The following is a 21492-nucleotide window of genomic DNA, read 5'->3' as shown; positions in this document are numbered from 1 at the left end:
TGAAAGTCTGCAGAATAAAAGGATGCTGTTGTAATACAGATATACAGCAGATAGCAATAGATGGATGGATTCTAAATCCTGACGCTATTATTTCTTGTATGGATTACATTTATAAAATGGATGGGTTTTGTTCTCTCATTTCACTCTCTCAGTAGCTATTCCTCATTTCACAGATAATGGAATGAATGGCGAGGAAACTAGACACCTGCAGCCTCGGCCAGCTCTCACAAGCTGTCAACTGTTCATAGAGGACACACTGTCATGACACTGACACACCTAACCACTTTGGACCACAAGAATCCATGATATAGCTCAAACATTTTAAATTAGACCCAGCTTTTGTTTGAGAACATTTAAATATTGCTACATTTCAATTCTGTATATGGTGCATTGAAATAAACTAACTGGGCACATGCAGCAGCATCTACCATTATGGACTCAACAGAACATACCTATTAAACAGGTGAACATATGTGAAAGTCTGACACAGGTAAACACCTCCTTTAAACGTTGCTATTTAATCATATTAAAGGACAGTTTTGTCATGAACACCGCCACAATGAGAATGTGCTAATGTATCTGATAAATTGGGCATTCCATACTGTAGTCCCCTAACCACACACACACACACACACACACACACACACACACACACACACACACACACACACACAAAGTACATTATGCTGCCACCATTAATTACACCTCTTCCCTACAGTCTAAAGCAGAAGGGTTGGATGTTGACCAGTCAGGGCAATTTAAACTAAACTAAAGTCAGAGTAATAATTTCACAAACGTAATCATCTAAAATGTGGTAGTCATCAGTTTTCACACTTTTGGTCCCTTGGATGGTGATGCAATTTGAATATTTTTCAACTATTATTATGGTATTCAAAGTATCACAGCATTCTCTACAGGGGATATAAACTGGGTGAACTTTTGGGAGTGTTTCAAAATGAACCTCGAGTACAATCTTGGATGTACTCTGTGACAAATTTGCACTTTACAGAAGATGTTCCTTTTAAGGCAAATTACAATATGAAACACTTTCACTGGGACATTTTGAAATCTTATTTAGTGCTTCACACAGCGTAGGTAGGACCCATAGATGGTCCTGTCTATCCACCGGCGGAACTTGGAAACCGCTGTGTAGACTCCTGGAAACTTGGCATCACCGCAGCCATTTCCCCAGGATACTATGCCATAGACATGGCCCTCACAGACCAGTGGCCCTCCGGAGTCTCCCTGAAAAGACGAGATCACACCCTCTCTCAGTTGTCATGAAATTACTGTACTGTATGTGCCCCCTGTAAAAAACATTGGCTTAAGCATGTCATTGTAGTTACTGTAAAGGGGTGTTAATGTCCTTAATCAGCATAAAATGACTAAATAAGAGAGTGTTTCTGAGCAATGATGGTTCATCTGCACTGGTTCTTAGAGGCCTTTTAAAGGTTTTGATGGTTTAGAAGCCCAATCTTGGCCAAGTTGGGTTATTTCTGTGGCTTGCATTTAGTTTAGAATATGACTTTAATTTATTTTGCAACCATTAGCGATCCTTGACCACATAAACTGGTATGTCAAGTACTGAGTCAGTTTTGTATCCCATTTCCAAAGGTAGAGGCTAAAGGTCATTGATCATACATTCCACTGAAGTACAGTATCATCTGAAATAGCCATACTACAAATGTACAACTACAAGGATTAAAGACTCAGCTCATGATATTCTATTGCATTATTTTCTGTTTACTCTCTTCTGTTGCCATCCCAACCTAATAAAATACCTAAGGGTGGAATTTCAGTTGTCCTTAATAAGACAGTAACCAAACTAAGGTTCACATTATAAAGTGAATGTGTGCATACTACTGTGGGAATGAGTTTCCAGAAAGGGTCTTTTAGCTTTAAACAATACAAGCCAATGGGGAAAAAAAAGATGATCCTGTGCTATTTGACAGATGTTGGGAGACCAGGCCAGTTCCCACACACCTTACAGGTATGTGTTGACTTTTTATATCAACACTGATTAAGCGACTTTTGTTGAACAGGTCGATCTAGTTTTTTCAGAACTGGACACATTATCGTAACACCAGTACGTGTATTTGCTCTGCCCCTATTGCACTTTAAACACGTTAAAGTGAATGCGGCAGCTGAATAAACTAAAACTAGAAACCGAAGTTGTTCCAGCCCTGTTTCTTTACCTTGCATGCATCCTTTCCCCCGGTACGATAGCCGGCGCAGATCATATTTGCAGTGATGTTTCCACTGAAATATTCACTGCTGTTACACCTTGCACTAGAGACAATGGGTACTTTGACTGTCCTGAGGGTGAAGGGGGCCTGGCTTCCACTCAGACCGGTGTAGCCCCACCCAGACACCCGACACAGCCGGCCCTCTGTTACACTCGTGCCCTGTCTGGGGAGGGGGGCCAGGGACACGTATTTGTTGGGTACCATGGGGGCTCGCAGCTGAATCAACATTCAGAAGACAGTGATGAGATGTCACGTGTATTCACATGTAATGTAAATACATATTTATTATGAGGATGTGACATAAAGCAGTAAACATGAAAAACACTAGAAGGGACAGAAAAATATAAAGGGTAAAGCATATTTAGTTATCTGTGCTGCACGTATTAAAGGAGCATTTCATTTTAGTAGAACCTTTTTCATTCTTGTTTGTAGGACATACTTGGTGTTGGCCCCGCTCAGTTATGTTCCTTCCTACAAACTTATTGAAAAAATTTCATACAAGTAAAATTGTATGAGCAAGATTGGAAAGGCAAATCAAACTGTACATCCCGTCCCCCCCTTTTTCTCCCCAATTGTACTTGGCCAATTACCCCATTCTTCCGAGCTGTCCCGGTCGCTGCTCGACCCCCTCTGCCGAGCCAGGAAGGGCTGCAGCCTACCACATGCCTCCTCCGATATATGTGGAGTCGCCATCCGCTACTTTTCACCTGACAGTGAGAAGTTTCACCAGGGGGGTGTAGCACATGGGAGATCACGCTATTCCCCACAGTCCCCCCCCCCCCGAACAGACAGACCACAGGAGGAGCTAGTGCAGCGACCAGGACACATACCTATATCCGCCTTCCCAGCCGCAGACACAGCCAATTGTGTCTGTAGGGATGCCCATCCAAGCCGGAGGTAACACGGGGATTCGAACCGGCGATCCCCGTGTTGGTAGGTAACTGTATGACTTTTTGTGTATCTTTCTGAACCTTTGTCTGCAGACATTTGTCTTCAGCAAGAGTTGGAAAAAATAGACAGCAGTAAATTTTGCAAGTGGATTGACAGAGATGTGTGTCAATAGAAAGCACAAATATGAAGTGAAATACTGCTGAACAATAAGCACAAAATGATATTGCTTTTGATTAATGTATTTTAAGAATACATGACCAACTCTAGAACAGAAAGTTGAATCAGTTCATCTGGACACAACGTTTTTTGAGAGAAACGTTTCATCGCTCATCTAAGTGACCTCTTCAGTCTCAACTGACTGCAGGTATCCCCACCCTTATAAACAATACAGTGGCATAACGACTGAAAACAATGCTCGGTTTCATATGCAAATTATTGTGACCATTAACTAGAGTTACAATGGCAATCACAGAGGATTGGGGAATAGTTTCAATCACAGCATCGTATCGTATAAGATGGCGATAGGTGTACTCTTAGCCCCTCCCCCCCTCGGCGCAGGGATGGTCATTCCCTCTTCACATAGATGGCCTCTTTGACTCCCCATTCAAACCAGTGTTCCTCCCTATCAAGGATGTGCACAGCCTCATCCTTGAAAGAGTGACCACTGGCCTGTAGATGGGTGCAGACTGCGGAGTCCTGGCCTGAAGCATTAGCTCTTCTATGTTGTGCTGTCCTCTTGGCCAGCATCTGTTTGTTTTCCCTGACATACAAGTCATGACAATCATTTACAGCGTACACTATATTGCTCTGTTTGTGCCGAGGAACCCTATCCTTGGGTGGAACAATTTCTGGCACAGTGTGTTTTTGGGTTTGAAAGCAACTGAGATGCGTTGTTTGGAAAATACGCGTCTCAAATGTTCCAACACTGCCGCCACATACGGAATCACCACTGGTTTATGCTTAAACAGCTGTTGTCCTTCTCTCTTTGATTGACTGATGCATTGGACATCTTCCTGGCTTTGACAAACACCCAGTTAGGATAATCACACTTAACCAGGGCCTGTTTAATGTGGGATTTCTCCCCTTCCCCCACTGCTATATCGATGGGGACATTGTCAGCTCGGTGGTAGTACAGCACCTTGATGTTTGCTTGTGCTCCAGTGGATGATAAGAGTCCAATCTTAAGTATCCCTTAAGTAAACCCTATCGGTTCCCAGCTGATGGTTTGTTTGTCTGTTGCTCTACTTGCTTTTAACTTTTTAACTTTGAGTTTTAACTTTAATAATTAACAACTTAACAACCCCTTGGTGGATTTTATTTGATCATCAGCTCCTGCACTGACTTGATCGCACTGAAGCCTCTGATTCTGTTGTGCTGGGGCCGTATGTGATTTGTTTCTAGCCTGTGGCTAAGCTAACCAAACAATTATGCCAACTTTGCCCTATGAGTACTGTATGCTACTAAAGATCGCTGACCTTGAAAAGGATGTTTGAAGGCTTTCTGATGAAGTCCATAAGAATGACTCCCTTTTGACCACCTACATGGACGTGGCTTCCGGGCAGTCCAAATGGATTGCCTCTCTCACTGCAACCATTCAGGATACAGTTATGTGGGGCCTTTCCACTTGTCCACAGCTTTCCTCCCTCCTGCATGACACCTAACCACCAAACGTCCTGGGCTGCAGTGATGGTCCACAGTTGCAAGAGAGACTCGGACAGGGTTGCCTCCTTCCCTCGCCTAGTCCTCTCCAAATCCTACGCAACCCTGTCTGACACTCCGGTCAACCCAGCTGATGTTCCTCCGGTTCTAACACATCTCGATTGGGGCCCTTCTGTGAAAATGGCACCTGCCAACACTGCAGCTACCCCACTGGTGGCTAGCGGTGTTCATGTGGCTCTCCATCCCACTGCGAAGCCAAAACAACAGCCCTCATCCTGGGTAATGACCTCCTAGTTTAATTTGAATTTTGCCCCGCCTGAGTCCACGGAACAATCAAAGTGTCAGTTTACCTAAATAAAAAAACACGGTCACATATAGATAATTTTGGCTTTACTTACCCAGGTTTCAAGACATCTCTGTTCGAGATTTGCCTCTACCCCAACAGGTGAACGGAATCCCAGGCTAGATTAAATGCTCCACCTGTGGCTAACTCATACTGTGCACTTACATTTCAATTGTTGTTTTCTTCAGATGCTGTGACAAAAAAGCAGCTGGGCCACAGCATCCGAGGTGGAAGCTGCCATCAAAAAGTGGCTCAGAAATGCCAGGGATGGAGATGGAGGAAGGAGCAGAATAAGCAAAAAATAAATAGATTTAATGTTTGGGTTTTTTTTTCTAGATTTAATGTTCTTATTGTGTTCAAATGTGGTTCCATGTTTGTTGTTCTGTTATATAAAAGCATTTAATTTGGTATATAGTTTTGTTTTTCAATTCCAATTGTTTCCAATTTTCAATAAATTCTTTCTTCGTATAATTTACATTTTCTTCATTTTTTTTGTTTGAGCTAGCTGACAATAAATGTCACTAGCATACCAGGTACACATGGGGCACTATGGGCCTGTGTGGGACCACTGCTCCCAGCCCAAATTGTGGGCATACTATAGGCATGCTGCGGACCCAAAATGGGTCCCACTGAGGGCCCACTCTGCTTAGTGTGGGCAGCCTACACTCAGCCCACACTCTGGGCTGAGTGTGGGCTGCCCATTGGGGCCCCACCAGGGGCCTTTAGTGTGGGGCCCACACGTGCCCAGCATTTCATGCCGGTAATGGGATGTTCCTGCCCGCAGTGGCCCCACATGGGCCCCAAAGAGGCATGTTTGCTGGGGGTGATCACAAACCCGAGTAAGTGTGTTCGGGAATCACATCCATTCGTCCTCCTTTTTCCGTTCTTCACGTCTCTTGGACATCTTAAAGCACACACGTGTCTTATTGCTAGCAAAACTTTTTGATATAAGCTAACAGTTACTGCTGTTGACGTTAGGAAACCTTCGTTTGGTTTTCTGTTCAATAATATAGTGCAAGCTTACTTTTTTATATTTAAGATGCAAATGCAATATGTTACTTCACAACTTAAGGTCGAATAAGTGTTAATAGATAATTTAAACCATCTGGTACTCGGTAAACGTGAAGAGCTGGTAGGCAACGGAATAGACCGCTACTCGCGGTAGCTCAGGAGGAGATTTTTCGTCATTTCCGTCCGTGGCTGTATCCCATCTAGCCACAACCCACTTCTGCTTGTGGTGGCACCTCATGGTACTGTTCTGCTCACTGTCTCCCTCCGCTGGCCTCATCTGTCATTGACCCTCTCCCCAGGCGTTTTCCCCATACAGACTATTATTAGGCATCGTGCCTCTCATCCTCTCATATCATTATCATCATGGTGGTTAAAGTGAGTTACCCCCTTCAATGTGAAGTGCTTTGGGTGTCTAGAAAAACGCTTTAAAATGTAATCTACAACTACTACTACTACTTTGCTGCTCCCGTTAGGGGTCGCCACAGCGGATTATGCGTTTCCATTTCTTCCTGTCCTTTGCATCGTCCTCTGTCACAGCAGCCACCTGCAGGTCCTCTCTCACCACCAGGGGCGAAAATCTGATATCAACTTTGGAGGGGACAATTACAAGAAATTTTCTCAAGCGCAATCCCCGAGGTGGACACCAAAAGTAGTGCTGTAACACATAGCCTACGCTGTAATATGCTAAATGTATATTGAGGAACCATAATTGCATTGCTAGTTTCTCTCAAATTCAAACAGCCACAAACACTGGTTGATGCTCTGTGATGTGCAGTCAGGGGAGGCAGGGGAAGGCACTACCTCACCCAGCCTACTAAGGGGAAAAAAAAGAAATATCATGATAGTTACAATTTTTTTAAACTTTAATTTGTTAAGATTGTTGTAAAAAATAATTTTAAAAAATCATGTAAAACTTGTTGTTTTATCAATAAAAGGCATGCCCTATTCAGGATGGCTTGCTCCCAATGCTAGCATTCGTGAATGCAGGCTGCTGAGGCAGAGTCTGCTTGTGCCTCTCTCTGGCGTGTGGAACGAAAGCGAACGGTTTCGGAGTTTTGCGCATGCGTAGTTTGTTCTTACCGTGTCTTCCAGTATCAACGATGAGGCACATTGCTAACCTGCCTCGCGTTTTGTGAACGGATGTATTTCTACTCCCTCCCACCCTCTGGCTCTCCCTCTTCTGCCTACCCAGCCATGAACCTCACTGCACGTTACTGTTGATGGTACTGTAACTTAGCTAAGTTAGCTAGCAAACGTCAGTTAACCACTAGTTAACATAAAGAGTGACCTGTAATTCAATGCAGAGAAAATGAAGACTGGCCAGGACCTTCTTGCTGTGAGGCAACAGTGCTACCCACTGGGGCACCATTGTTTTAGAAAAGTGAGATATAAAATAAAAGTTATTATTATTATTATTATTAGTAGTAGTAGTAGTAGTAGTAGTAGTAAGTACTGATCAGTATGTGCTGCTTTACAGTAAACATCAACAATCAGATGTCCCCCATCATCAATTGCAATTTCACAGTCAAAGAAGGCTAATCTGTCATTTTTCATATCCTCCTTGGTGAACTTGATGTGATTGTCCTCGGAGTTAATGTGGTCAGTGAAAGGTGGTATGTCCTGAGATTTAACTTTAAGCTAGGTGTCGTCCACAAATGTCAACCAATGGCTAGGTGGTGTCCCTGTACTTAAAACTGGGGAACCCATAGCACACCCATGCTTCTGCTTACAGTACTGTTCCCTATATGTGAAGTAGTAGACTGAATACACAGTTTCATGAGCAGACACAATTGGTCCATGTTAAGGGTGGTCCTATTGCTAAGGGTGGGGTCATTTTGTAATTTCATACAGACTACATCCACTGCTTCATGAACAGGAACGCATGTGAAGAGATATATAACATGATACGAGACCATTGTTTCATCCCCCTCCATAATGATGTCACTGTATTGTTTATAAGGGTGCGGATACCTACAGTCAGATGAGACTGATGAGGTCACTTAGATGAGTTATGAGTTTCTCTCAATAAACGTTGTGTCCAGATGAACAGATTAAACTCTGTGATTTCCTTACCTGATTATTGAACATACATAAAGATATGCCTAATTCTACCTAAAATTACTGGTTTTCTACTAGAATAGTGTTATATTAGACCTTTGACAACACTTTATAGATAAATGTCATAAATGTAGATATATTTCATCATCACCTTAATGAGCATGATGTCAGCATTGTTGATACTTTTGTTGTAGAGGGGATGGGGAACCAGCCTGAAGGGTTTTGAGTACTGCTCAGTCCCTTCATAGGTACTTGTGGTGTAGTCACCTGCCACTATCATCATGTGTTCTTCCCTAAGGAATCAGGGAAACAAAGTTACACTCACCATCAACCCAGCATCAACAAGACCAACTATGCCAAGAAAATAATATGACTCAGTTTGACCTTTATTTTATCTTCAGTTCAATCATTGCATTTTAAAAACCACAAATTGAGCAAACGTGCTCAACTTAATCTCGATTAGCTTGACTCTGACTTCATAACAGAGGATCAGAGGGTTAGGCTCCACATTCTTGGTTTCTCTTTCTGAATATCATAGTACCTCTCTTTTATCAGTATGCTGTTTGATGACAACAATAACAGAGAATGTCCTGTGTCTCAGGGTGAGTGCATGGATAGTGTCTCAGTCTACTTAATTGCCCCTGATTTACCTTTAAAATTATCAAAATGTGGTCAATTTAGACTGAATAATTAACATTAATACTCATTTGATACTTTCAGGCTCTGTAACAAGTGATTGTAATGCCTTCTAACACATGCGGCTTTATTTTCATGCTGGCGCAAGGCCAGCAAAGGCACAAACGCCTGTTTTTGTTGATTTAGAGGAAGTATATCACAGGGTGCCAAGAGAGGAGGTGTGGTATTTTATGAGGAAGTCAGGAGTGGCAGAGAAGTATGTAAAAGTGGTGCAGGATATGTATGGCGGTAGGAGTGACAGATGGGTTCAAGTTGGAGGCGGGATGACATCAAGGATCAGCTCTGAGCCCTTTCTTGTTTGCAATGGTGATGGACAGGTTGACGGATGGCATCAGACAGGAGTCTCCGTGGACTTTGATGTTCGGGGATAACACTGTGATCTGCAGTGAGAGTAAGGAGCAGGTTGAGGAAAGCCTGGAGAGGTGGAGGTATGCACTGGAGAGAAGAGGAATGAAAGTCAGTAGCAGCAAGACGGAATACATATGCATGAACGAGAGGGAGGACAGTGGAATGGTCAGGATGCAAGGAGTAGAGGTAGTGCAGGTGTATGAGTTTAAATACTTGGGGTCAACTGTTCAAAGTAATGGGGAGTGCGGAAGAGAGGAGAAGAAGAGAGTGCAGGCAGGGTGGAGTGGGTGGAGAAGAGTGTCAGAAGTGATTTGCAACAGAGGGGTGCCAGCAAGAGGGAAAGAGAAGGTTTACAAGATGGTCGTGAGACTAGCTATGTTATATGGTTTGGAGACAGTGGCACTGATGAAAGACAGGAGGCGGAGCTGGAGGTGGCAGAGTTGAAGATGCTAAGATTTTCATTGGGAGTGATGAAGAAGGACAGGATTAGGAACGAGTATATTAAAGGGACAGCTCAGGGTGGATGCTTTGGAGACAAAGCAAGAGAGGCGAGATTTAGATGGTTTGGACATGTGCAAAGGAGAGATGCTGGATATGTTGGGAGAAGGATGCTGAATATGGAGTTGCCAGGGAAGAGGAAAAGAGAAAGGCCAAAGAGGAGGTTTATGGATGTGGTGAGGGAGGACATGCAGGTGGTTGGTGTGACAGAGGATGATGCAAAGGACAGGAAGAAATGGAAACGGATCCGCTGTGGCGACCTCTAATGGGAGCAGCCAAAATATGAAGACGTGGCTGTTGAATTTGATGTAAATCAAAGACTTTTTTTATGGAAGCCCACTTCCGCCTGTGGGGGAAAAAATGCTCACGGCATTCCATGGGCTTCCACACTTTTTGCCCTTATCGTGATGCATGGAAATTCAACCTAACTTATTTGTCTGGAACAACAGGATGTATCAACTTGTACAAACTGTTTAATATGCTGGGGCCTAACATCCTGTCGGGAATCCCGTGGGTCAGGTCATTAACTTCACTATCAATAACGTGAACGGGATCTGGAAACGAATGAAATCCACTTACGCTCAAGACTAAACTATTATGTTCATTGTCATCTCTGTTAGCTTGTGGACGAACTGAGGGCAATTTGCAAGTTATGTCAGCCAGGCTGCCGAATCATGATGTTCTTGCATGGTGATTGCGATTATTTTATTTTGTCCCAATCTATAGGAATAGAGCATACTACTGGAAGAAGCCGGTGGTACAGGAAAAGAATTTACCGCTGCCAGATGTCATATAGCCAGCTAACTGAGGAGGAATACAAAGCTGTTCTGACTGGCTTCCCTCTTCATCTAACATGGAAATGACAATAAGTTGCCCCGTAGCACATCTAACGGGTATGAGAGGTTCTGATTTGATTGGCCAAGTTGAAGCCAGCCTCAACTCCACCTGCTTATAAACGTTTTCATCCTAATCCAACCCCTGTATCAACTGCTCCACGGTACCGCTTGTGGCTCTGGTCACCAAATTACCCAAAATGTATCGGACAAGCTACACCACCCGTGTTTGCGCATGTGCGGTCAAAGCCACCCCGACTAACCCTGCACGTGTGCTTCAGGATTGGAGGCAGGTGTGTGGCAGGCAGAGCAGAAGTCCACCACCTGCCTCTCATCTATTGCAATCAACCCTACTCTTTATATACCCAGCCTTGCCACAACCACCTTGCCGCATCGTAGTGCCTGCTTGTCCTTTCTGCTCTGCTCAGCCCCTGCTTCCGGTTGTTGATCTGTCTCCGGGGAGCCCCGCTTGTCTTCCCGCTTTGGTCGAGGGCCCCACCCCATGTGCGCTCTTGCCCTGGACCCAATGTTCCCTGACTGCTCCTCGCTCTGCCGGCTCCTCTTTTTGTCTGGCATTGTTGAGATATGACACCAGCGTATTTGTATGACTATGTGTTACTGTGTACTATTATTTTGTTTACGACTTTGTTTGTCCACAAGTGGGCGGTGTTGCGCTTGCATGCGCGGATTGATTACGTCACTGAGACGCCGTTCATTTTTCTTCTTCTCCCCAAACTACCGAATAAACGGAGGCTACATTTTTTCCCTCCAGCAGAAGTTCGGTAGTCAGTACGATTCTTTATAACGGTTTAATAATCCACTTCATCTGCGCGGAGATAGACAAAGTATTAGTCTAGTCTTCTAACAGGCATTAAAGCACTTGTTCGGCCCTGTGATGGCCTGACGGACTGTCCCGGGTGTCACCCCGCCTTCCGCCCAGTGACTACTGGAATAGGCTCCAGCATCCCCGCGACCCTGAGAGCAGGATAAGCGGTTCAGATAATGGATGGATGGGTGGATAAAGCACTTGTTCTATTGAAACCCTGCCTTGAGTCTGTGTCAGCATATTGGGTCCAGCCTTGCATACCCGGTTAACATGTGCCCAGTTCGACGAAAATGGAGCCTGTGCTGTTTAACGAGGAGTGCATTTGTTTCAAGAAACGACTCTTGGCCTTACTTCCTGCATTCAGGCAAGATCACGCCTCACCATATAGGAGGAGTGCGCATGCTCGTGTGCATCGAAACATGCATGTGTATAAGCACCAACAACATGGCAAGTTTGGCTAATTTGTTCCTGTCTGTGTGCTCTTCAACTTACACTGTTAGGTTACATCATGACTATGCAACTCTACTTTGCTGTTGCCAAACCCACACAGAATGGATGTGTGCTTCTAAATGTATGTTCGATCTTATGCTGACACGATAAATTAGTGCCATTATACTTTCTACACGAGTTTGACAGATTGAATTGTGTAAAAAAAAAAATTTTTTTTAAATGCCCTGTAAAAAAACACTCAAGCACAGTCAATGTTAGCTTTTTTCTTTTTTCTTTTTTTTGATAAAGGAATGCAAAAGCCTTTACAGGTGTTCCAAGACCAAAAAAAAGTTCAGAGCCCCAAGTAAACAAATACAGTTGAGGTCAAAATTATTAGCCCCCTTTATGAAATCACACAAAACCTTTAACTTTTCCATGGAAATTACCATAACCGATAGTGTTTATAGTTTAATTGCTTGCAAAAGAACAAAGACAAAATCGCCACTAAGCTTGATTAAGATGTTTTACTGATGCGCTGAGTTGAAACAAGAAAAAACACAAATGACAAGGCCAAAATTATTAGCCCACTGACAATTAATAGCCAATAGTGTAACCTTTCTGACTCACCTTTCTGACTCAAAAACCTCTTATGGTAGTTCCTAACTAGGTTGGCACATGTCTCTTGGGGGATCTTAGCCCATTCTTCCATGGCAAATTGTTCCAGCTCACCCAAATTGTGTGGTTTTCGAGCATGGACATTAACCTTGAGCTCCCGCCACAGATTCTCAATAGGATTGAGATCTGGGCTCTGAGAGGGCCACTCCAGGACCTTGATTTAGTGTCTTTCAAAAAGTTTTGGAATGACTTAGATGTATGCTTTGGGTCATTGTCTTGCTGGAAGACCCAGCAGTGACCTAAAGCTAGACTGGTAGCAGATTTCGTCACATTATCCTTCAAACTGTCAACATAATCTTCTTTCTTCATGATCCCATGCACCCAAACAAGGTTCCCTGTGCCTGAAGCAGCAAAACAGCCCCACAGCATTATGCTCCCACCACCATGTTTAACTGTGGCAACTGTGTTTTTAGGGTTGAAGGCCTCTCCCTTCCTTCGCCAAACAAAAGCAACATCCATGTGCCCAAACAGCTCAAGTTTAGTCTCATCAGACCAAAGGACAGACTTCTAAAACTCATGTCCATGTTTCAAATGTTCACGGGCAAACTTCAGTCTGGCTCTGATGTGCCACTGTGTGAGCAATGGAGTTTTTCTTGGACGATGACCTCGAAGCCCACCACGATGAAGAGCCCTCACAACAGTCTTCCTTGAAACATCCAAGTCCAGAAGAAGCCGGTTCTGCAACAATCATCTTGGCAGAGATCCAGGGATTGTTGTTGACATCTCTGACTATTTTCCTCTCCAAAATTTTTGAAATCTTGCACTTTCCACCACTCCCAGGTTTGTTTCTAACAGAGTTTGTCTCCTTGTGCATGGTAATGATGCAACGCACAGCTGTTCTAGACGCTGTGAAACACTTGGAAATGGCAGTATAGCCTTCCCCCTTAAGATGAGCATCCACTATCTTCTTTCTGAGTTCCAGACTGATTTCTTTACTTTTTGGCATGATGGAATTACTTCTTACCAAGAATTTAAGAGTAGTCCCTCTCAATCAAGTGTTCAAGTGCCACTAGCCCTGTTCATTGGAGTCCCTTAAGTAAAGTGCAATGATGATTGATTACTCAGGTGTGGTTTGAAAGTAAAAAATCACATGGGGGCTAATAATTTGGACCACCTCAATTTTCACTACATTTGGTATAAAGCAAACCTGAAGATTTATTTTAAATTCTAAAATGTACCAAATAGGGGCCTTAACATTGATGAATGTTTTACAATTGTCAAGTTTTATGAATGATGCAAATGTTGGGCAGAATTTTAGGGAAATGTGCCATAGTTCCTTGGGGGCTAATAAGTTTGACCTTAAATGTACATGTAGTCAGTTACAGGCTTTTCATCAGTCTCAGAAGAACTGCACTCGGTAGCAATGATCGAACAGGCTTACCCAATGTTACAGTGTGCTGCAGTCAGCACCCAGTACTTGTGAACCAATGATCCACCACAGAAGTGTTGGCCTTTGGTGCTTTGCAGTGAAACAATGTATTTGAGGGAGTTTGGGGCAGATATATAACCGCCGACAATACGCTCCTGCATGAGCACCTTGCCTGTATGAAAACAAAAACATAGTGCTTTACATGATGAAAGAGAAAAGGGCAGTAGCAGTTGAAAATGTAGAATAAACCCTTACTTGTCATTGAAACATACTTATGAAGCTATTGGTGGAGTGGAATCGAAACAGCTCCATTTAAACAAGATTGTTAGGGTTTGCACCCGACCCCAAGAGCACAAACACAGAAGGCACAATATAGCGGGACCAACAGGCTAATTTATTGAAGAGAAAACTCAGGAAGTCCACTCTCACCAGGAAACGCGAAGTCCACCTTTAAGCCGGGAACCGTGGAGTCGCCCTTTAATCCGGGAACAGTGGAGTCGGCCCTTAATCCAGGCAGGAGGGGGGGGGGGTAAACAGGAGGATACCAAAGGAGAACGGAAAATCACAGCAACGCTGGAGTGAAGAAATCCTCTTCGTAAACGGAAAGCAGCGCACAGGGGAAGGGGAGCAACGAGGAAGGTCCAACAGAGAAATCTCCAGGGAAGTAAACAAACTTCGATGAGCAGGACAAGCACAAGTACTCTCCCAGGGAACGGCACGAACTGGCAACAAGCTGAGAGTGACACAGCCAGATATAGGGAGGTGATTGCCAACAGGTGAGTGGAGGGGTAACGAGGAAACAGGCATCAGGTGGAGTTGGCAGAGCTCCGGGTACGCTTACACTGCAGAGCGGGGAGACGTTGAGCCTTGGCCAAGGTTACACTGCAGAGCGGGTGTGGAGCGGCGAGACGTAACAGTACCCCCCCCTCTACGGGAGCCACCTGGCGACTGACCTGGCGCCCCCGGGTGGGCACGGTAGAAGTCGGCGAGGAGAGAGGGATCCATAATGAGCTTCCGCGAAATCCAACTGCGCTCCTCAGGTCCATAACCTGCCCAGTCCGCGAGATACTGGAACCCGCGGCCGCAGCGCCGGACTTTAAGCAGCCGGCGGACCTTCCATTGAGGATGACCATCTACAAATTCCGGAGGCGGAGGCTCAGGAACCGGGGGCATAAGAGGACTGCTGGAGACGGGCTTAACTCGAGAGACGTGGAAGACAGGATGAATGTGCATGGAGGAAGGCAGCTTCAGCCGAACAGCTGCCGGGCTCAGGACTTTCTGGACTTCAAAAGGACCAATGAAGCGGGGCGAGAGTTTCTTGTCGGTTGTCTGGAGGGGAACGTCCTTCGTGGACAGCCAGACCCTCTGTCCCTTCTTGTACTCCGGCGCAGGGGTACGTCGCCGGTCAGCCCCTCTGCGAGCGCGCTCCCCAGCCTTGAGCAGTGCTGTCCGGATGGTCCTCCAGACACGCTGACAGCGTCGCAAGTGGAGCTGTACGGAGGGAACGGCCACTTCATCCTGCTGTGGGTCGAACAGGGGAGGTTGATACCCCAGGGATGCCTCGAATGGAGAAAGTCCAGATGCAGAGCTGACCAGGGAATTGGTGGCGTACTCTACCCACGGTAGGTAGTCACTCCAGGTGGAGGGCTTGCTGTTACATACACAACGCAACGCTGTCTCCATGCTCTGGTTTGCCCTCTCGGTCTGACCATTTGTTTGGGGGTGGTAGCCCGAAGACAGACTTACTGTGGCTCCGATGCCTTTACAAAATGCACGCCACACTTGTGAGGTGAACTGAGGACCTCTATCGGAGACTACATCTGATGGCAGGCCATGAAGCCGGAAGACATGTTGCATCAAGAGGTCCGCGGTCTCAGCAGCCGAAGGAAGTTTGGGAAGGGCTATCAGATGGACGCCCTTGCTGAAACGGTCTATGACGGTGAGAACCAGTGTTTCCCCGAGAAGGTGGTAGTCCGGAAACGAAATCCAAAGCCACGTGAGACCAGGGGCGGCTAGGAATAGGGAGTGGCTGCAACAGACCAGATGGCGCCTGGTGAGAGGCCTTGCTGCGGGCGCAAACAGTGCAGGCCGCTACAAAGCTCTTGACATCCTCCCGCATAGTTGGCCACCAGAAGCGCCGAACGACTAACTCCTGGGTGACAGGAGAAACGACTGCTATGACCCCACTGAAGAACTCTAGACCGAACAGCATCTGGGACGAAGAGGCGACGGGGTGGCACGTTACTCGGAGCGGGTTGAGCACGTTGGGCAGTGCGAACAGCCGACTCAAGACCAAAAGTGACCACACCGACCACTCTAGCCGCAGGGAGGATGGGTTCAGGCTCTTCAAACGCGCCTTCCTTCGGGTGTAGCCGAGACAGGATGTCAGCCTTTACGTTGCGTGTCCCAGGACGGTAAGTCAGAACATAGTTGAAACGACTAAGGAAGCCAGCCCACCGAGCCTGACGACTGTTGAGACGTTTGGCTGCCCTCAGGTGAGTCAAGTTCTTGTGGTCCGTCCAGATGAGAAACGGGTGCTCAGCGCCCTCGAGCCATTCCTCCAGAGCAGCCACTACAGCCAGTAACTCCCGGTTTCCAACGTCATAATTCTGCTCGGCCGGCAGAAAAAGGCGCAAGGATGGAGTTTCTGGTCCTCAGCCGACCGCTGGGAGAGCACCCCCCCCTACGCCTGAATCCGAGGCATCAACCTCTACCACGAATTGTCTCTTGGGGTCAGGATGGAGCAGCACTGGGGCCGAGGTGAACCTTGTCTTGAGGACTTGGAAAGCAGAGCTGGCAGCAGGAGACCAGATGAAGGGTTTGGCTGGGGAGGTCAACGCAGTAAGCGGTTCTGCCAGCTGGCTGTAGTTGCGAATGAATCTCCGGTAGAAATTTGCGAACCCTAGAAAACTCTGCAGCTCCTTACGGTTGGTAGGTTCCGGCCAGTCCACCACTGTCTGGACCTTGCGGGGATCTGCTCTGGTCCGTCCCTTCTCTACGATGAATCCCAAGTAATCCACAGAGGGGGAGTGAAACAGGCACTTCTCCGCCTTGACGTAGAGTTGGTTCTGGAGGAGGCGCTCCAGTACCCTGCGAACATGCTGGACGTGTTCCTCAAGAGACTGGGAGAAAATGAGGATGTCGTCCAGGTAAACGACGACAAACACATCCAACATGTCACGGAGTACGTCGTTCATAAACGCCTGAAACACTGCTGGTGCGTTTGTGAGTCCGAACGGCATCACCAAGTACTCATAGTGGCCTCGGGGTGTTTTGAAGGCGGTCTTCCACTCATCGCCTTCCCTGATTCGCACGAGGTGGTAAGCACTCCTCAGGTCTAGCTTGGTGAAGATGGTCGCCTGTGAGAGAGGCTCAAAAGTCGAACTCATAAGTGGAAGCGGGTACTTGTTCTTAATGGTGATTGCGTTCAGTTGCCGGTAGTCAATACAAGGTCGAAGTCCCCCGTCCTTCTTCACAAAAAAGAACCCTGCAGCAACAGAGGAAGACGAGGGCTTGATGAGACCTGCAGCAAGGGACTCGGTGATGTACTCATCCATGGCCGCCTTCTCAGGGAGTGACAAGTTGTAGAGGCGGCTACTGGGAAGAGTAGCCCCAGGACGGAGATCAATGGCGCAATCATACGGGCGGTGAGGCGGGAGTGACTTAGCACGGGTCTTGCTAAATACCTCACCAAGGTCATGATACACAGGGGGCACGGAGGAGAGATCAGGAGGCAGGGGAGTAGGCGAGCTCAAAGGCGTAGCACTAGGAGCTGCACGAAGGCATTGGGCATGGCAAGTAGAGCCCCATCCAAGGACTGTGCCTGTGGACCAAGAGATGTGGGGTTCATGGTGTCTGAGCCAGGGGCGTCCCAAGATAACTGGATTAAGCGGGGAACGTATGATGTAAAATTGCATTGTCTGTGTGGTTACCTGCAACGGTGAGAGTAACGGGGACGGTCCGCTGTGTGATACAGGCTAATCTCCGGTCATCCAAGGCAAACGCATCAATGGGGGTCCCAAGAGACTCAAGGGGAATCTCTGCCTGCGAGGCAAAGTCAAGGTCCATAAAACTATCATCTGCTCCGGAATCAATCAGGGCTCCAAGGGAAAGTCTCTGGCCCGCCCAGACTAAAGCAATAGGAACAAGATGGCCGCGAGATTCGGACCCACGGGAGAAGGAAAGGCGGCTTACTAGGATCTCCCTTGGTCCTGGTAAGCCTAATCTTTTGGCCGTGAGGGACAGTCGCGGAGTCGGTGCCCCTTAAGACCACAGTACAGGCAAAGACCTGCCTTGAATCGGCTCTCCCGTTCAGCAGGAGTAAGTCTAGCACGTCCTACCTCCATCCGCTCTTCTACATCCCCAGGTGGCGTTGTCGCGAAAGAGTCAGAGGAGGGATTGGCAGGGGAAACGGGAACAGCGGTTCGGTCTGACGCAGAGGTAGTTCTGGGATTGAAGGAAGTTCCACGCAAGGCCTTCTCACGCTTTCTCTCCCGGATACGTCCATCAATGCGGATAGCGAGAGCAATGAGGTCATCCAGAGATGAGGGTTCTTCTCGGGTAGCAAGTTGATCCTTCACCGCCTCGCTCAATCCTCTACGAAAAGTGGCACGCAGGGCCTGGTCATTCCATCCGCTCTCAGCGGCAGCCAGGCGGAAGTTGACGGAGTAATCTGTGACGCTGGCGCCGCCCTGCTGGATGTTATTCAGTCGTGAGTCAGAATCCCGACCGCTTACCGGATGGTGGAAAACCTTACGTAGCTCTGCGACAAAGTCTCTATAAGAGTTACAGTAGCTGGCCCCCATGGACCAAGAAGACGTAGCCCACTGCGCTGCTCGACCACTGAGCAGGTTGGTCACGTAAGCGATCTTAACAGCATCACTGGAGAACACGGTGGGCTGGTGTGTGAAAACAAGCTCACACTGCATAATGAAGGTAGAGCAAGTTTCAAAGTTACCGTCAAATGGGCGTGGACTGGTAATGATGGTTCCACGGGGTAAATAAACAGGAACCGGAGGATCTACTGGAGCGGCGGCCACAGGGGGCGCACTTGCTGGCGGTACAGGCTGGTTCAGCTGCTGGTTGGCAAGAGCTGCTGAAATGGTCTGCAGTTGTTGCATGATCTCTGCCTGCTGACTCGCCATCGCCGCCTGCTGGACAGCTAAAGCTTCCACAGAAGCTTGCAGGGGTTGAACTTGAGATCCTGCACAGCAACCGAAGCCTCTTGTAATTGCTGGGAATGGGCGTTGGTAATCTGAATTTGTTTTACTAGGGCTGCTTGCACCGGATTGGCTGTGGGTGTGCCGTCTGTGCTGGCTGGGGTCGTCATGGCCAGTTCGTACTGTTAGGGTTTGCACCCGACCCCAAGAGCACAAACACAGAAGGCACAATATAGCGGGACCAACAGGCTAATTTATTGAAGAGAAAACTCAGGAAGTCCACTCTCACCAGGAAACGCGAAGTCCACCTTTAAGCCGGGAACCGTGGAGTCGCCCTTTAATCCGGGAACAGTGGAGTCGGCCCTTAATCCAGGCAGGAGGGGGGGGGGTAAACAGGAGGATACCAAAGGAGAACGGAAAATCACAGCAACGCTGGAGTGAAGAAATCCTCTTCGTAAACGGAAAGCAGCGCACAGGGGAAGGGGAGCAACGAGGAAGGTCCAACAGAGAAATCTCCAGGGAAGATCCAGGTAAGTAAACAAACTTCGATGAGCAGGACAAGCACAAGTACTCTCCCAGGGAACGGCACGAACTGGCAACAAGCTGAGAGTGACACAGCCAGATATAGGGAGGTGATTGCCAACAGGTGAGTGGAGGGGTAACGAGGAAACAGGCATCAGGTGGAGTTGGCAGAGCTCCGGGTACGCTTACACTGCAGAGCGGGTGTGGAGCGGGGAGACGTTGAGCCTTGGCCAAGGTTACACTGCAGAGCGGGTGTGGAGCGGCGAGACGTAACAAAGATACAGTCTTGTGGTAATTCAAAGATAAAATGGTTTTCCTATTATTTTAAAGTGCTCAAAACATCCAGTTCATCTTCTCTTTGCAGGAATGGCTCCACAGGTATGGATTTCACTTAAGGTTTAAAACATGTTTCAGATTTATCAAGTGAGCGCCAAGGGAGAATGGCAGATGTAAAATGTAAGGTGCTCCAATGCCCCCCCAGAAAAAAACCTATTGACTTGGGGCAACAATTAGTGGTTTTCTGTCACCTGGGAGGCCACTGCATAATGAAGGTAATCCAATATGGCCTGACCTTCTTGTGTCATCACCTCACCCAAGGCTTTGAAACATTAGAGAGGGCTTGCCCTTGCACTTGTTATGCAACAACTCAACTACAGTACATTGGCCTGAAGCTAGGAGACATGATAGGAGCAGTAATGGTCATTTACTAGGAATATCCATAAGATCATCCTGTAATGGTGGGTGGAAGCTTGCCACACATAGAAATCCATTTAAATCTTGAATCAGCATAATTAAAGTGTGTAATCAACACACACACACACACACACACCCCAACACACAGAGATACACACAATGCAAAATGCATTTTAAAAAGGAGAATAGAGGACATAATCTCTACAAATTTAGCAAACAGAGAAATAATAGGCAAACACCTGAGAAGGAACATGCAGTACCTGTGGTTATGTAAGCGAAACTATCCCAGAACATTTCCGGAAAAAAAATATTGCTTATTTTGATCAGATACCATCTATAGCTGTTTTATAACTGATAATATTGATATTGGTCTGGCCAGAGGAAGTAAAGACAATTTCAAGTGTAACTTAAATTCAGGATTTAAAAATTAAGCATTGTATATCCTCTTCAAATAACTGCAAAACATGAACTCACAGTTGACTGCCAAGAGCTCCATCAGCAAACAGTAGAGTCCCAGCAGCAGGTTCATGGTGGCCTGGTAGGTTAAGCGTGAGCCACTTCCCGGTGTTGTGTCCTACACCATACCAACAGTTGAACTGGACATACTATCGCTGTCGTACAGACCCGTCTGCTGGCCCATTCACACCATGTCCTCCAATTCCTGGAGCAGAAGGATTCAATCTCATCAGTCTCCATCTGCGCGTTTCCCCCCTTTGAAAAAAATTAATAAATTAAAGTTTTGAGTTTCTTTGTCCCTGGACCATGCAGAGCCTGTGTTGGGTCATAAAGGATTGAGAGATAGAGAAAGTGAGACAAGGTTCACCATCATATCACTGTCGTACCCCCCCACACACACACACACACATACACTCTGCATCTATCCCACCACCATCACAACTCTTTCCTGACCCTCCTGACTTGCTGAAAGGCCTCACCTCGTTGCCATGGCAACCCAGGGGTTCATCCATACGCTTTCAGCACGCTGCCGTCTGTGTCATCGTCGCAGCTTATCCGCGCTGAAATGTTTCAATGGCCCCACTGTGTGTGTGTGTGTGTGTGTGTGTGTGTGTGTGTGTGTGTGTGTGTGTGTGTGTGTGTGTGTGTGTGTGTGTGTGTGTGTCTCGGGTGCAACTAGCCTTTAAAACAGCCGCACTGGCAGTGTATAGTCGACTAAGGAAAGGACATGACACCTTCTGTTAATGTAAAAAAAAAACTATGCGCATCCAGCTGAATGTT

General features: G+C 46.7%; 1 protein-coding gene across 1 annotated transcript; it reads right to left on the bottom strand.

Annotated features, from left to right (window-relative positions):
- Positions 1-1074: 1074 nt before the first annotated feature.
- Positions 1075-20785, bottom strand: LOC130107762 (trypsin-like). Its single transcript, XM_056274499.1, has 5 exons — positions 20731-20785; positions 13895-14054; positions 8360-8501; positions 2196-2462; positions 1075-1245 (listed from the first exon to the last, which is right to left on the bottom strand). The coding sequence occupies exons 1-5, from the start codon at positions 20783-20785 to the stop codon at positions 1075-1077; spliced, it is 795 nt and encodes a 264-aa protein (XP_056130474.1).
- Between the last annotated feature and the right edge of the window lie 707 nt (positions 20786-21492).

Source organism: Lampris incognitus, chromosome 2 (genome assembly GCF_029633865.1).
Source record: "Lampris incognitus isolate fLamInc1 chromosome 2, fLamInc1.hap2, whole genome shotgun sequence".
NCBI classification, from domain to species: domain Eukaryota; kingdom Metazoa; phylum Chordata; class Actinopteri; order Lampriformes; family Lampridae; genus Lampris; species Lampris incognitus.
The sequence above is the reverse complement of the archived record's forward strand: the minus strand, read 5'-3'. Positions and strand labels throughout refer to the sequence as shown.